The 16,323-nt window shown below is 44.9% G+C and overlaps 1 protein-coding gene across 1 annotated transcript in view; it reads right to left on the reverse strand.

Moving 5' to 3' along the window:
• The window catches only part of LOC138489517 (zinc finger protein 271-like), a 93,488-nt gene that overhangs the window by 55,080 nt on the left and 22,085 nt on the right, over window positions 1–16,323 (reverse strand). The window contains exon 2 of the mRNA XM_069617258.1: window positions 13,675–14,554. Within this exon, the coding sequence (XP_069473359.1) occupies window positions 13,675–14,485 (811 nt within the window). The 5' untranslated portion in view covers window positions 14,486–14,554. The remainder of the gene's footprint in view (window positions 1–13,674; window positions 14,555–16,323) is intronic.

Genomic DNA, 16,323 nt, shown 5'->3' on the forward strand with positions numbered 1-16,323 from the left:
TGGCTTCTGTCCACAGGAGAACGAGCAGTGACCAGAAAAAGGGCTAGTATCTCTGCACAGCTCCCTTCCCAGTGTTCAAATGGAGCCTCAGCTCCCAGGCCGCACTTCCATGAACAGTTGGCGTGTTTCACACACACAGCCTGCTGCTTCTCTTGACGTCTCTGCTGCTGCTTCACCACCACCTCTATCCATGTCTCTTGAATTGAGTGCCTTTTATACACCAAGAGTTCAAATTCGGAATCTGTCTGTGTCCAAAATCTATACTTTCCCTCACAACTCATCTATACAATGTGTAGGGATGTCAGCAACCAACAAAACTGTGTTCAACATAAAGTTCTGAGCTCTGTTCAGCTCGCTGCTGTCTTTCAGCTCTCTTCCCCAAGTGTAAAGCAATTCCAACAAAAAGTCTTAGAACTGCCTTAAGTTCAAGATAATATGGAATTCAGTAGTGCTCGGGGGTTCCCTTCACCGAGTTTTAAAACCCAGTTCAGGGTGATATAAGGTTAAGCAGTACTCAGGGTTCCCTTCCCCAAGTTTCATAACATATCTTGAGATTCCGTCCTCAAGTCAGTAAGTAATTCAAACCTCAGGGTTCCTTTCCCCAAGATGCACTTTCAATAACATATTGATATCATGGTGTTTCCCAGTTTTCTTAACGTTCTGCCCCCCACTTGCGCCTTCTGCATATAATTAATCTTTGTACAAAAAAGTATCTTGGCTGAAAAAAAGCTCCATTCACTTTGGAGTCCAATATACATTGGGTTCGCTGGACTTGTGTAAGATTCTATTCCCTTTAAAGTTCAATCGGTATTAGTTTCTTTGGCTCAAAGTCTGACTGATTTATAAATTCAACAAACATGACTTTCTTTTTTTTTTTTTTTTTAAATTTTTTTTGTATTTAATCAACAGATTTTTACAAAATGACATTTTGTCATAAAATTCGCATTTAAGCAGAAGGTCTTGCTAAAATGTGTCGTCCTCGTGGGCTATTTCCATGGCAGATTTAATGATTCTAATATTTTATACGTAGCTATCTGCCATTTTGTCTTGTCTCCTCCCATTAAGCGAGCCCAACAAGTATCTTCATCGGCTATAATAAAATCCGAAAAAATAGGTCTCAAGTACCGACTTCTTACTTGTTGGTTTGCGGCACATTTTAGCAATAAATGACGTATTGACTCTGTTTCTTCTATATTGCAAAAACGACAAAAATTGGATGCAGTTTTGCCTCTTATTGCCAAGATCTCGTTTGTTGGCAGGAGATTGAGACGAGCACGTAGTAACATGTCTCTCCCTTTCCTGCAAGGGAATTTTTTAATGAATTCTTGTAGTTCATTTAGTTTTTTAACATTTGGTGGCAGATGTGCAGTTAGCTTATTTTTTTCTGCAATTTCCAGAGTTAGTATCCAATCGTATTCTCGTAGTTTTTTGAGGACTTGTTTCGGATTAGTGATTAGTGAATCTTCGTTCTCCTGTATTTGTTTCAACACCTTGATGTTATCATTTTTCCATTTCGTTAGGCTTCCAGTAGTGGTTCGTTCGAGTTCCTGATTTATCAAATTATAAATTGATGGGGGCTCCGCCATCCGGCATTTCCTGTAAAGCATCAATTTTGCCTGTTCTACTGAGCTTTTAAGGGACGGCAGGCTAAGCTCTTTACGAATCGAAGCACCCGATGTTGAGTTCGGCAGCGTGAGGACTTTCCTCCAAAACTTTGACTCCATTTTTGTCCAGATGTCTAATGGCAAGTTTATCATGGCATCGCCTCCATATGATAGTGTTGGCATCACCTTTTTCTTATAGAATTCTCGCACTGGTATCAGCGAGAATCTGCCAAACTTTCTATCTATTGCCCTGGCTTGGGCTGCCATTTGGTTTACTTTCGTTGTTTACGCTATTTGCATAGCTTTGTCTTGTTTAGTGCTGTCTAATGTAACTCCTAGATATTTAAAGACCAAGACTGTTTCAATCGGCTTGCCCTCAAGATTTAAGCTCGGTCCTTTGTTTTTTCTAGTCGACTTCTCGAATCTCAGCAATTTAGTTTTTTTGGTGTTAATTTCCAGCCGATTTTCTTGCATATAGTTCTGCAGACTTGTCATTTGTCTCTGTAATCCCACGGGAGTATAGTCCAAAGGGACTAGATCGTCCGCATATAGGAGCCTCGTTATAGGCATTTTACAAATTTTCGGAGGGAAAGATCGTGTTTTTGTATCTGAGCCATTTATGTCGCCAATGAATGCCAAGAACAAGGCCGGGGCCAATGGACACCCCTGTTTCACACCTCTAGCTGTTGATATCGGGCTTGATAGTAAACCGGTTTGATCCAAGCGGATCCGCATATTGGTGTCTGTATATAATGCCTTCATTGGGTTTAGCAAGATGGCTGGGCAGTCCCACGCCTCCAATTTAGACCAGAGCCTAGCTCTATCTATATGATCAAAGGCCTGGGTCAGATCGATGAATGCCACAAAAATGTTTGGACCCCCTTCCAGGACTTTGTTTTTCAGGACAGAAAGGAGTAGAATATTAGCCGTCGTGCCCATATTTTTCTTAAATCCCGTTTGGAATGGATCTTCACATGGAGTTTTTGCTGCCCATAGCTTAAAGTGATCTAGCAACATTGCTCCAAACACTTTGCCTATGACATCAAGCAACGCGATTGGTCTATAGTTTGCTGGGTCCTTTTTATCACCTTTTTTGAAAATGGGTACCACTGTTGCTGATTTCCAAGACGGCGGTATAGTTCTCAGATCCGAACATTTACTGAAGATTTTACTCAGTAGACTTGCCCACTCTTCAGGATTTGTTTTTAAGTCCACATTAGTGACCCCGTCGGGCCCCGGGGCTCTTGCGTTCTTTAAACTTGAAATTTTTAATCGAATCTCCTCAGGGTCGTCCACTTTTAGCCATGGGCCTTGCTCATTTCCCACGAGTTCGATAGAGGGTTTCGTTGGAGCCAAGTACATTGTTTCGAAATGTTTTACCCATGTTATTTCGCCCACCTCACTTATTAATGATTTTTCTTGTACATCCGTCGTAATTTATAAATTCAACAAACATGACTTTCATTACGGTATTCTGTAAAGATGAAGATATATTTTTAAGATTTGGATTCAGTTTGGAATTTAATGATTGTCAAAGGTTTTCATTTAAATCACTTCATTGTTATACTCAGTTCATTTCATTGTGATATACTTTTGTAGTTTGACTTTAAATGTGCCCAGCACTTAGACTTTTGAAAACGTGCTTTCATGTACACACCACTTCTATGCAAGGTATTCTCAATTGTTCAATGGTTAAGAAGTTCCATTGTTCACTGGTTAACAAGAATTCGGATTGGAGACCTTTAAAAACATGTCTCATCATTCACACAACCACTCCGATACAACATAACCTTGCGCGTAAGGTCAAAACGCTTGCTTACCAGGTTTCTGCTTTCATAGAAACTCACTGGTTGCTTTGTTGTGAGTTCCTGCAACGCAAATCTCTCTGCCTTCTTTTCTCCACCTCAGGACTCCACCTCCTGCCCCTCAGGTACTCTGGGGTTGGCTTCTGTCCCCAGGAGAATGAGCACTTCGAACACCCAAAAAAAGGGCAGCCTCACTGCATGACTCCCCTGTTAGTGTTCCTTTGGTTCCACTGTGCTCCTGGTCCCAGGCCACTCTCCCCTGAACTGTTGGTGTGCTCCACCCTGAGCCTCCCAGCTGCTTTTCTTGGCCTCTCTGCTGCTGCTCCACCATCACTGCAACTGCTTCCCCCTCTGACATTATCTGATTGGGCCTTTTATATAGCTGCAGCCCTTTAACAGGCTGCAGGTGTGAATGTACAATTAGCCATGCCTGACCATCATTAAAGCGACATGCCTGACCTCAACTACTCTCACCAGGCCTCTTTCTCGTCCCAATACCAGAGTGGTAAAAACACCTAGTCTTCATTACTCACAGTTGCCTCTACTTCGTCCCAGTACGGTTTGTAATTATATAGGAAGTGGTGAGCAGAGTTGACTCATAATAACCCATGAAGACGGGGAAAGGGTTGGGGTGGTCATTAGTAGGAAAAGGGGGACACCATGTCTCTCCCAAAGGCATCCTTCTCCCAGTCCCCACAGACCCTCCACCCAGTTGATCTTCCCTCGGTTGTCCAGCCACAGTGTCCGGATCCAAAAGCACAGACTTTCCCTGGCCACCTGCGTAGAGGACCCATGGGGAATAGGAGTGAGAATACCCTCAGGTTTCACACACACACAATATCATAAACTAACTTTTCAACCGTATCACCCCTCTGAATCTTACAAGAATCTGGTGAAGTGTTTAGGAACATTAACTTAAATTCCTTTCCACAAGAAATAAGGGGAAATATTTTCAATCCCCTTTCTTGAGATGGTATAATGTAGACGGATGTATTAATTAAGTATTCTGCATTTACGTGCAGTGAGACCAATGTTTTGTCCTTTCCTGGGACTACATAATCTTGAGGACAAAAAAGATTATATAAATTACCCTCTACAGATTTCCTAATAGAAGAAATTGTTTGATTAGACAATTTCTGTAAAGTCACGCCTACGTTAATGTGGAAAACCCAATAGTTTTCTTGATGTTTTCTCAATGTTTCTACTCTTCTAATGGCAAATGGGTCTGAGGTAATCTCTTCCCCAGCTACAGATATAATAGAGCCAAGGTTGGGGAATTGAGCATATGACCTAGCAGGGGAGAGAGTATGTCCATGCCAATCTTCCTCTGATCTAACAAAGGTATTGTTACGCTCACCTGGGTTCCACAGGGGCACCGAGCGAAGCTGGACTTCAACGGTCTCCACCAATGCGACTCGTATTGTAGTGATGAGTGATTGCGCTTGCCCACTGAGTTTTGTCTGTCTGGCACGTAGAAGGATTTTCCTAGAGTGGTAAAAATGGCAAATTAGTTGACCGCTGGAAGGAGGTTTTGACTTCTGCTTCCGTAACCACCTGGTGTTCCCCCTTATATGTCTCACCTTATTGTTAAGAAGGATGGGCTCTCCATCCTGCGTCGGAATGCAGGGGTGCGTTGAACTTGGAGATCCAGTTAACTTCACTTATTCCGTATTCTTATGGCAGAGTTCCGGACAACAATGACTCAAAGGTAAGTCTTATGCTAGTCCAAGGTAGCATGTAATGTTTTAGAGATCAAGTTGTCTTATTGTTCACTCTTGTGCCTTTTCCTTATGTTTCTTCCTCTTGTAGATTGCCCAAGACAGGTGTCTCTTCTTCGAAAGGAACGAGGTAGCACCAAGGTAAGATTCGGTATGTGCAATAAACAAACAGTCTTAGTATGCGATGTTGTTCATTAATGTGATTAATCAATTGTCCTCTCTTTATTCTGCAGGTGCAGTGTTCCCTTGGAGCGAAGAACGTATGGTGGAAACTCGCCGGACTTCGAGTGAGTATTACCTCGGTAACTATCTGGTGATGCGAGGTCTAAATGTCTTTTAGCGAGGCGCAGCTCACCTGTTAACTTTTCTTATCTTTTTGCAGATGCGGGTGTTCCGGACGGCGATCCCGTCAGAGTGCCTAGCTGAATCGCAAGGATGAAATGAGCATCGGTGAGTATCCCGCGGCGCTGATGCTGGCTGTATAGCGCGGTAACTAGTATTCCTTTTCTTGCAGGTGCGGCGGCTCCCAAATGCTTGCAATGACAATGGAAGACTCCTGTTCTAATCTGCTTTCTTTTTCCCCTTTGCAAGTTCGGATCGCAAAGAACAAGACAGGCGTGGCTGAGGACTGGATACTGGAGCTGCAGGCACGGTGAGTGTTACGCTGCAGGAGTGAAGAATAACGCGAAGCTTGTTCTGTTCTCCGGGCGTGGTTTAAATAGCCACTAAAAAGTAGTCCCCAGGTAAAGTAGTCCCAGTACCACACCCAAAGAAATAGTCCCTTGAATAAAGTAATCCCTTCAAAAGGGCCTCAAGGTGGCCTGTACATGTTTTCTCCACAAGATGACCTGGTTTGCCTGAATGAGGCAATATGAGCCTGGTGCCAACGGCGCCAGGACTGTGTCCAAGAAGCCCTTAAACAACCCCTTGGGGCCTTACAGGTTCCCATGGGTGCTAATACTCTGGGCAGACTGGTCCGCTCTTGATGTCTGGGGGCAGGCATCGTGACAGGTATGGTTAATAGCTACCATACTCATGTGGTATCCCCAGTTTGTTTCAGCTGAATCCGATCCCAACCCTGACGCCATATGTGAGGGGTCAGAAATGCCAGATGGACACAAAGTTATCGTTTTCTCCAAAATTTCCATTTTTGTTAAATAAACAGAGGTAAGATAAACACCTGTCTTTCCCTAACCTAACAAGTATGGCTCTGCCTGGCAAACTAAGACCAAAGAATAATGATCTAGTGTCCAAAATGTCTCTGACCCTCTGTGATGAATCCTGCGCAGTCATCACAGATTCCCAGCCTAAAGTCTCCTGCCATGCGGCCAGGCAAAGGCAGCCGCTACCTAATCTTAACCCTGGGGGTGGAGTTAGGAGAGAGAATCACATGTGAGAAGAAAGCTGTCAAGGGAATGTGTTGACTGTCAGGAGGGACGCAGTATTCCTCTTCTGAGGATATGGTCGCCATAGTGCCTGAATATTTAATGGAATGTTGTTACAGTAAGACCTCCCCTCTCTGACTTTCCCAAGGTACCAAGTATAAGAAACCTCTTTGTAAACATGGAAATTATGTACATAAGAGACAGGGAGTTAATACTGCTACTTTTAGTAGTGATGATTCTCAATTGTGTTCAAGTTATAGACCTAAGAAAAGAATAATATGTCCTTTAAAATCTTCCCCTAAACATGCATCATGTAAATCCCCTAAATAGAGTGGATTAAATAATGGAAAAACAAATAAGAACATTATGGACTTCAAGTCCCATAATGTTCCTAGCATTGAGACGAGAAAGAGGGGTCCAGAGTTACCAAACTATAATGTGCAGTCTAGTTGTTGTAATGACCCACACCTGACGGGACCTTTAAACATTTAAAGGCCTTTCATGTGCAGGTCAAAAGGCCAAGAAGCAGCAGGAAGCAGCCGAGGTGGGAGTCACCACTTTGCTGACAGAGGGACACCGTGCAGAGAGCCTGGTGGAGTTCGGGATCCCTGGTGTATGCAGAGGACGAACAGCGGGAAGTGGTACTGAGACCAGCGACCTTAAGCTCTCTGCATCATACAACCAAGGTTTTCACCGGTGAGCATACAGGGTTGTGCAAGCACCATGGATAGTCAGCGCGAACAGCGGCAGGCTGGCAGGAGATGTCAAACAGTCCCAACGAGCCAGGACAAACCGGTGAGCTAGCCTGATGCAGGTGACCCCGGGGCACTTTGAAGTAGACCGCTGAGCAACTCTGAATGCTGAACAGTTTAATTTAAGCAGACTGGGCGCAACTCTCCTGTTAAGAGTTGTCGAATAGGAGAGTATTATAACCCGCATTGCCAAAACCAAAGAGGGGCAATAATAAAACAAAGGAGATACAACTTTCCCGAAGAGGGACATCTAAAAAGAGGACATTATAACCTACTTTTCCAAAGCAAGCTGAGAGCGACTCCAAGGCAATTTGAATTTAACAGTCCCATAATAAGAAACCTTGAGGGAGGAAGTTGTAAACCACTTACCAACAGCCAAAAGGATGTGAAAGGGAAAGTCAGATACAGCAGGAGAGAAGCCCTCCTTGTAACAAGGAAGAGAAGTGTAACCTGCATTGCTTATGGCAAACACATCAATGTGACAACTAGTGACCTTTTGTGCAGTATGTTAGAGAAAGAAACTGTATGACAATTTTGTTAACAAGCCGTACCAATGAGTACAAATTGTAGTAGTGGCAGCTTTCTCCTGGCAGGAGAGTAAACTAGGAAAGGGACAAATAGTGGTTAGTCCTGGCAGGGAGAAGATAACTTGAAATACTGTGAATGTGAAGTACTGTGTATGTGGTATTAGGTTGTGGCAGAAAATAAGGGACAATTCCACTACTGCGTTTGATGAACTGTTATATAACCATCCTAAGAAGTTTTTTCTAAAGAAGAAATATGACGCGATAACAATTGGTTGATCTTCAGTGAACATTTACCTTGACTTCTGAATAGATGTGCAAAGAAAAAGCCTTTTTGGTTTGTCCAGTAGAAGGTTGTGGAAACTTTAATAATTGCTTGCAAGTGTGGAAAACCTTTTGAACTGAGACATTCACTTTGCCAAGTGAAGGACATATTGAATGAAAAGAACTTGGAGTGAAACCTATTTGTGAAAGGAAAGGTTCTGAAATTGAACTTTGGTTGAAAGCATCCTGAATTGATGCAGGGGAAGGGGATCTAACCCTGGTCACAAGGATTCCTGTTTAGGATTTTTGTGTGTGAACTTATTTGCTATTTGGTGAAGCTTTGATGGCAATATTTATTCCAAGCTTCTCAACACCAATCTCTCTTGGAAGGAGGCCTGCATAACAATTGCCTTTTCTTAGGATTTCTTAAGTCTTGGTAATATGTGTTCCAGTTTCACTCAAACTGATAACTTAATATAGAAGAGTCATTTTCAAAGTGTCTCTTAAATGCTTCTTGACAACCTTTTCACTGTTGGCAGTTTGGGTTACAGGTTGCCCCCAGTTGATATCCCAAAAAGGGAGAGTTGTGCGCTTCTGTATGGTTTTACAGTCTCTTTTCTGTTGCCAATGTGGGATTTAAGCTTTCCCCAAGGTGTGGCTCCTAAAAGGGGATGTATGCCTTTGTTGGTTTATTGTAGTTTTACGACGGCCTGGCTGTTGGCAATGTAGGTTGTAAGCTTTCCCCCACGCTCTTGCCATTTCTGCTCTGGTCCTTTAATTGTTCAGTATTTACAATTATGAAGTTTCTGCGTCTTTTCATTAATTGTTCGGTATTCATAATTCAGTGGTTTCTGCTCTCTTTTATTAACTGTTCGGTATTCAAAATCATTAAACTTCAATGATTTTCTTTGTGGAGCACCCCGGGGTCAGCATTGACAGTTAGCCAACTCACCTGTTTTCTCATGGTCTTGTGTTGCTGCAAGTCTTCGGTCGCCCATCTGCCCTCTCTCCTGCTTCCGTATACCTTCAGAAAGTTGCCTGTTGGTCTCCATGAGCTCCAACAGCTCTGTTGGTCTTCTGCGGCTTCTTTCACATCGACATGCTATTTGCTGAGCTGGGAGCATGGCTCCTCCTCAGCTGGGCCTGTTAACAAACCGCTTTCTGCTGTGCATACTCTCAACCCCTGCTCACCTTAACCCCTCGTGGCAGCTTCCACTGGTGGTGTTTTTTCCTTGGCTGATCCTGCACCACAGATGACTTCTGCTTCAGCAGCTACGCCTTCTGCACAGCTTTCAACTTCGCCTTCATCTTCTTCCTATCCTCTCTCCAGCTGGGCCTCATTTTGGGACTTAAATGTCCCGCTCAGGTGCCTTGGTCCACAACAAGTAGACTGTACCTTTTTACAAACAGCATTTTGAAATCTCATTGCCTCTGTGCCCTTCTTCCTCGTCCCAGTACCATACACATCATGGTTAATGAAGTCCATATGAGATGGTGTGATAAAGGTTTGTTCAGTTCTACCTTTAGGTAATTTAGACTGTTTTAGGTACTGAGAATTAATAGAGACAGGAGAGGTTATGACAAGAGCTTGTGATTCCTCTTGGAGTGAGGATTTCTATTGAAGGTGGAATTAGGACAATTCAAGCGTTTCACTTTCAGTTCTTGAACCCCAGAGGCCCCGACATTATTCGGTCTAGAGGATTTCCCATGACAGGTTCTTTGAGTAGTTGTATGGGAGGGACTCTTACATTGATAACACACTATTAGGTATTTAGGAATGGTTTGACTTTCATTCTCAGAGGAAGATGAGTACTGCGTCTCTAACGGAGTCACCACTTCCCCTTGATAGCTGTCTCCTCCCATGTGAACCTCCCCCCCCCGATATCACTCTCAGGGTTAGGATCAGGTAGCGGTTGCCTTCCCCTGGCCACACGGAAGGAGACTTTAGGCTGGGGTTTGGTGATGACTCTGCTGCATTCATCAAAGTAGCTAGAGGTCACAAGAGGAAGAGGAAAGAGAAAGCACGGGAGGAGGACTGAATCCAACAGGTTGTCTGTATGGCAAAATTCCCAATTCCTATAGAACACTAACAACTGGATAGAGTAGGGACAGGTCAGAAGTCCCTGAGGGAGTTTAGGTACAGAAGACACCCTGCCTTTAACTTTCCATAGCAAGTATAAGGCAGAGTCTTACAGTAGGGGGTCCATCTCCAGCAGCAGGTACTAACCTGGGATCTGGGATACATGGGTTAAAGAGGAGGCGCTCAACAAGATGAGAGATGGGCGCCCCCAAGGCCCATTTCAATAAAACACCTTGAACTATTTTTGAGACTTGGAAGTAATTCTTGTGCCATCAGTGACACATCTCAATAGCAATCGGGAGAACTCCCTCCCACCTCCTGTTATGGCTATTTCAGTTACACCCTGACGTTACATGAACTCCCAGGCTACACAGCAGTCATGGGGTGACTGTCTGCAACTTAACAGTTACTGCGCTGCTGTCTCCCCCTCGACTTGCATGCATGTTAATGTGATCCCAATCCTGCTGCACAGCACTCTGCTGCTCCAAAGCTAGGTGGGTGCCTTATACATATAATATACATCAATAGGTAATAAGCACAGATCACCACCTGGCACTGACTGAGTGGTCACGGACCGCCAAAAATATCATGTTACGTAGATTGCCCAGGTTCTGTGTAATAAGCACAGGTCACCACCTGGCACTGACCGAGTGGTCACGGACCAGCAGAAATATCATGTTACTTAGATTGCCCAGGTTCTGTGTAATAAGCACAGGTCACCACCTGGCACTGACCGAGTGGTCACGGACCGCCAAAAATATCATGTTACGTAGATTGCCCAGGTTCTGTGTAATAAGCACAGGTCACCACCTGGCACTGACTGAGTGGTCACGGGCCAGCAGAAATATCATGTTACGTAGATTGCCCAGGTTCTGTGTAATAAGCACAGGTCACCACCTGGCACTGACTGAGTGGTCACGGACCAGCAGAAATATCATGTTACGTAGATTGCCCAGGTTCTGTGTAATAAGCACAGGTCACCACCTGGCACTGACTGAGTGGTCACGGACCGCCAAAAATATCATGTTACGTAGATTGCCCAGGTTCTGTGTAATAAGCACAGGTCACCACCTGGCACTGACTGAGTGGTCACGGACCAGCAGAAATATCATGTTACTTAGATTGCCCAGGTTCTGTGTAATATGCACAGGTCCCCACCTGGCACTGACTGAGTGGTCACGGAACGCCAAAAATATCATGTTACGTAGATTGCCCAGGTTCTGTGTAATAAGCACAGGTCACCACCTGGCACTGACCGAGTGGTCACGGACCAGCAGAAATATCATGTTACGTAGATTGCCCAGGTTCTGTGTAATAAGCACAGGTCACCACCTGGCACTGACTGAGTGGTCACGGACCGCCAAAAATATCATGCTACGTAGATTGCCCAGGTTCTGTGCAATAAGCACAGGTCACCACCTGGCACTGACTGAGTGGTCACGGGCCAGCAGAAATATCATGTTACATAGATTGCCCAGGTTCTGTGTAATAAGCACAGGTCACCACCTGGCACTGACTGAGTGGTCACGGGCCAGCAGAAATATCATGTTACATAGATTGCCCAGGTTCTGTGTAATAAGCACAGGTCACCACCTGGCACTGACTGAGTGGTCACGGACCAGCAGAAATATCATGTTACATAGATTGCCCAGGTTCTGTGTAATAAGCACAGGTCACCACCTGGCACTGACTGAGTGGTCACGGACCAGCAGAAATATCATGTTACTTGGATTGCCCAGGTTCTGTGTAATAAGCACAGGTCACCACCTGGCACTGACTGAGTGGTCACGGGCCAGCAGAAATATCATGTTACTTAGATTGCCCAGGTTCTGTGTAATAAGCACAGGTCACCACCTGGCACTGACTGAGTGGTCACGGGCCAGCAGAAATATCATGTTACGTAGATTGCCCAGGTTCTGTGTAATAAGCACAGGTCACCACCTGGCACTGACTGAGTGGTCACGGACCAGCAGAAATATCATGTTACGTAGATTGCCCAGGTTCTGTGTAATAAGCACAGGTCCCCACCTGGCACTGACTGAGTGGTCACGGACCAGCAGAAATATCATGTTACGTAGATTGCCCAGGTTCTGTGTAATAAGCACAGGTCACCACCTGGCACTGACTGAGTGGTCACGGACCAGCAGAAATATCATGTTACTTAGATTGCCCAGGTTCTGTGTAATAAGCACAGGTCCCCACCTGGCACTGACTGAGTGGTCACGGACCAGCAGAAATATCATGTTACGTAGATTGCCCAGGTTCTGTGTAATAAGCACAGGTCACCACCTGGCACTGACTGAGTGGTCACGGACCAGCAGAAATATCATGTTACTTAGATTGCCCAGGTTCTGTGTAATAAGCACAGGTCACCACCTGGCACTGAGTGGTCACGGACCAGCAGAAATATCATGTTACTTAGATTGCCCAGGTTCTGTGTAATAAGCACAGGTCACCACCTGGCACTGACTGAGTGGTCACGGACCAGCAGAAATATCATGTTACGTAGATTGCCCATGTTCTGTGTAATAAGCACAGGTCACCACCTGGCACTGACTGAGTGGTCACGGGCCAGCAGAAATATCATGTTACGTAGATTGCCCAGGTTCTGTGTAATAAGCACAGGTCACCACCTGGCACTGACTGAGTGGTCACGGACCGCCAAAAATATCATGTTACTTAGATTGCCCAGGTTCTGTGTAATAAGCACAGGTCCCCACCTGGCACTGACTGAGTGGTCACAGACCGCCAAAAATATCATGTTACGTAGATTGCCAAGGTTCTGTGTAATAAGCACAGGTCACCACCTGGCACTGAATGAGTGGTCACGGGCCAGCAGAAATATCATGTTACTTAGATTACCCAGGTTCTGTGTAATAAGCACAGGTCACCACCTGGCACTGAATGAGTGGTCACGGGCCAGCAGAAATATCATGTTACGTAGATTGCCCAGGTTCTGTGTAATAAGCACAGGTCACCACCTGGCACTGACTGAGTGGTCACGGACCGCCAAAAATATCATGTTACTTAGATTGCCCAGGTTCTGTGTAATAAGCACAGGTCCCCACCTGGCACTGACTGAGTGGTCACAGACCGCCAAAAATATCATGTTACGTAGATTGCCAAGGTTCTGTGTAATAAGCACAGGTCACCACCTGGCACTGAATGAGTGGTCACGGGCCAGCAGAAATATCATGTTACTTAGATTACCCAGGTTCTGTGTAATAAGCACAGGTCACCACCTGGCACTGAATGAGTGGTCACGGGCCAGCAGAAATATCATGTTACTTAGATTACCCAGGTTCTGTGTAATAAGCACAGGTCACCACCTGGCACTGAATGAGTGGTCACGGACCAGCAGAAATATCATGTTACTTAGATTGCCCAGGTTCTGTTAAGAAAAGGGAGGTGGTCTGTCCAATCTGCTCTTGTTCTGCATCACACAATACCTGTCAGTGCTACCCTCGGAAAATATGCAACCACTGTATTTTGTCTCATACTTTAACAAATGGATAATGTTGCTTTATGTTTTAAACACTCACCTGCTGCTGCACGTTTAATCCTGCATCTTTCAGAATATTCTTGGGAATATCTGGAAAATTCTTCCTCCTCATCTTCAGAGTTCAAACTCTTCTTAAAGTCCTGGGAGTCTCTGTCAGTAGCTCTTTCCTCTTCTTCAGTCTTCACAGGGTCCACTGAATTCAAACAGTCCTGCGCACATCGCTCCTCCCCTTCCTGAATCTTCACCAAATCCTTGGAGCTCCAGTAAACCCTGGAAGAAGTATCTTCCTCTTCTTCCACCTTCAACTGGTTAATGGAGGGCAGACAATATCCCGAAGATGGACCCTCTTCTAATCCAACCTTGACTGTGTTAATGGAGTGTGAACAATCACCAGAAGATGGCCCTTCTACTTCTTCCTTCACCAATGTAATGGAGGGGAAACAATCACTGGGAGTTGGACCTTCTTCTACTTGAACCTTGACTGGGTTAATGGAGGGCAGACAGCCACTGAAAGATGAACCATCCTCTATTTCTTCCTTCACCAAATTAACAGATTGGAAAAAATCACTGGGTGTTGGACCCTCTTCAACTTCAACCTTGACTGGGTTAATGGAGGGCAGACAGCCACTGAAAGATGAACCATCCTCTACTTCTTCCTTCACCAAAGTAATGGAGTGGAAACAATCACTGGGAGTTGGACCTTCTTCTACTTCAACCTTCACCAGGTTAATGTAGTTCAAATAATCACTGGAAGACGGATCTTCTTTTACTTCAACCTTCACCCGCTCCATGGACTCCTCACAATTCCCAATAGAAGTTGCCTCTCCTTTGCTGCTTTTCATTTGGTCCATGCTGTTATTCAGATCTTTAGAAGATGGTTGAATATCTTCTTCAATCTTCAGCCATTCCCCAAAATTGTCCTTGAAACAGAGAAAGATAAAGAGAGAGTGGCATTAGACTGGCGTTATCCTCCTTACTAGATAGTTTACTGGCTGGATGTCTTTATGTAAACCAACTACACCCATACAGGAAGACATTCTTCCTCTAGGGTAGTGTTCAGCCTGCTGCAGAGAGAGGCAGGAGCCTTCTCTCAATTACAGTTATCTACAAAGTCAGACTAGCCCTTCTTGTTATTGTACCACCTCCCTGACCATCTTACTTGTCCCTCTTCTTCCTCATTTAACATACCTAAATTCTGCAATTCCTTCCTCATCAGTCCGCCCTTCTCCCTCTCTTTCTACTTTTGGGACATCCTGAAGCTCTCTTCTGTGAAGTTCCTTCTTGGAACACTTCCCCACACTGCATTCGCACACTATGGGTTTTACTAAGACATGTGAAGTGCCAGAATAAAGTGGCATTCATTCCTTAGCTGCCAATTTACCAGCCCTTTCATGTACTGCCAAATCACAGATTAAGATGTAAAGTGGAGGGGTTACCTGTAGCATAACCTTTGGCTAGCTAGAGGTATCACCTCCACTCTACTGGAAAGAAATAAAGGATTCACAGTGGGTGGATTTACAACTGTGTTAATTCTCACAAATCCCCAATTGAGACCCATGGGATCCAAAAATGGGGATTAAACTGGCCATCCCAGCACACGATATCCAGCCGTAAATCCGCTCGACACAGTTCCAATAACAGCAAGAGAATTTGGAGGTATTTCTGCAGAAATACCATGGGAGTAACACCAAACCTTTAATGAGGGACCTTGCTGTTAGGGAGAATTCTCATTTATGGCTAATTTCCCTCACCCAGTGAGTCCCCCAGCAGCTTTGCTGGACTTCTGGAGTTTATTTATTTTCACTTGGTAAGAGTGTGAGCTTTTTCCCCACTCTTACCCATGTGTCTTTTACCTTTTTTTGTGATTGTGAACTCTGGAGTACACCACTTCAGTAGTCCCCTTCTTTTGTGTGTTACACAGCACCTTCAGTGCAGTGACACAGGGTTGTCTTTTAGACTTCCCACCGACTCCATTTCTGGGGCTGACTACAGTCCCCCAGAAAAGGGTAAAGTTGCCATTACATTTACTTCGTCATTTTAACCACAGATCCAGTACACCCCATCTTCCATGGAGTACTGGAAAGGGTTACTCCGTATCCCTTTTTATCTGTACCTCCTAGAGCATTGTTTCGCTCTTTAACATTTAGACTTGGCTGGTGGCAGTGGTGTCTACCCTAACTTTTCTACTGCGAATGTATTAGATAAACGTGTTTTTGTTTTAGGCTATTATATTAGCCTCGAACTTAAACCCGCTTGACCAAATACTTTTTCTTTTGGCTCCGGTCGGGTTTATTTGCCATTTCTTTTTGTTAAAGTCCTTCTTGTGTTTTACTTTGTGCGGCAAACCAGGTTTGCCTTCTTTGGTCACCATCTTTTGGCAGGCTTCTGCTCAGAAGCCCTCCTCCAGGCGCCTGGGTGTCTAGGTTGGCAGAATGTGAGGGAGGGGTGTAGTCACCTCCTGCACAGGGTATCCTAGGAAACCCAAGTCGCACTTTGCCATGATTGGCTGAGGTGGTTGTCCGGGCCGGACAACCCCCCTGCTGCGTGATTGACAGCCAGGCTGTGTGAATGGGGGATTTTCGCATAAAAGGCAGGTCTCTTGGGCTAGAAGTCAGAGTCGCCACTGGAACTACAAGGAACCGAAGAGAAGCAGAGAAGAAGGCGGCTGCTGCAACTACCCCGTCCCGGT

This window comes from Ambystoma mexicanum, chromosome 9 (genome assembly GCF_040938575.1).
Source record: "Ambystoma mexicanum isolate Mex_15411 chromosome 9, UKY_AmexF1_1, whole genome shotgun sequence".
NCBI lineage: Eukaryota > Metazoa > Chordata > Amphibia > Caudata > Ambystomatidae > Ambystoma > Ambystoma mexicanum.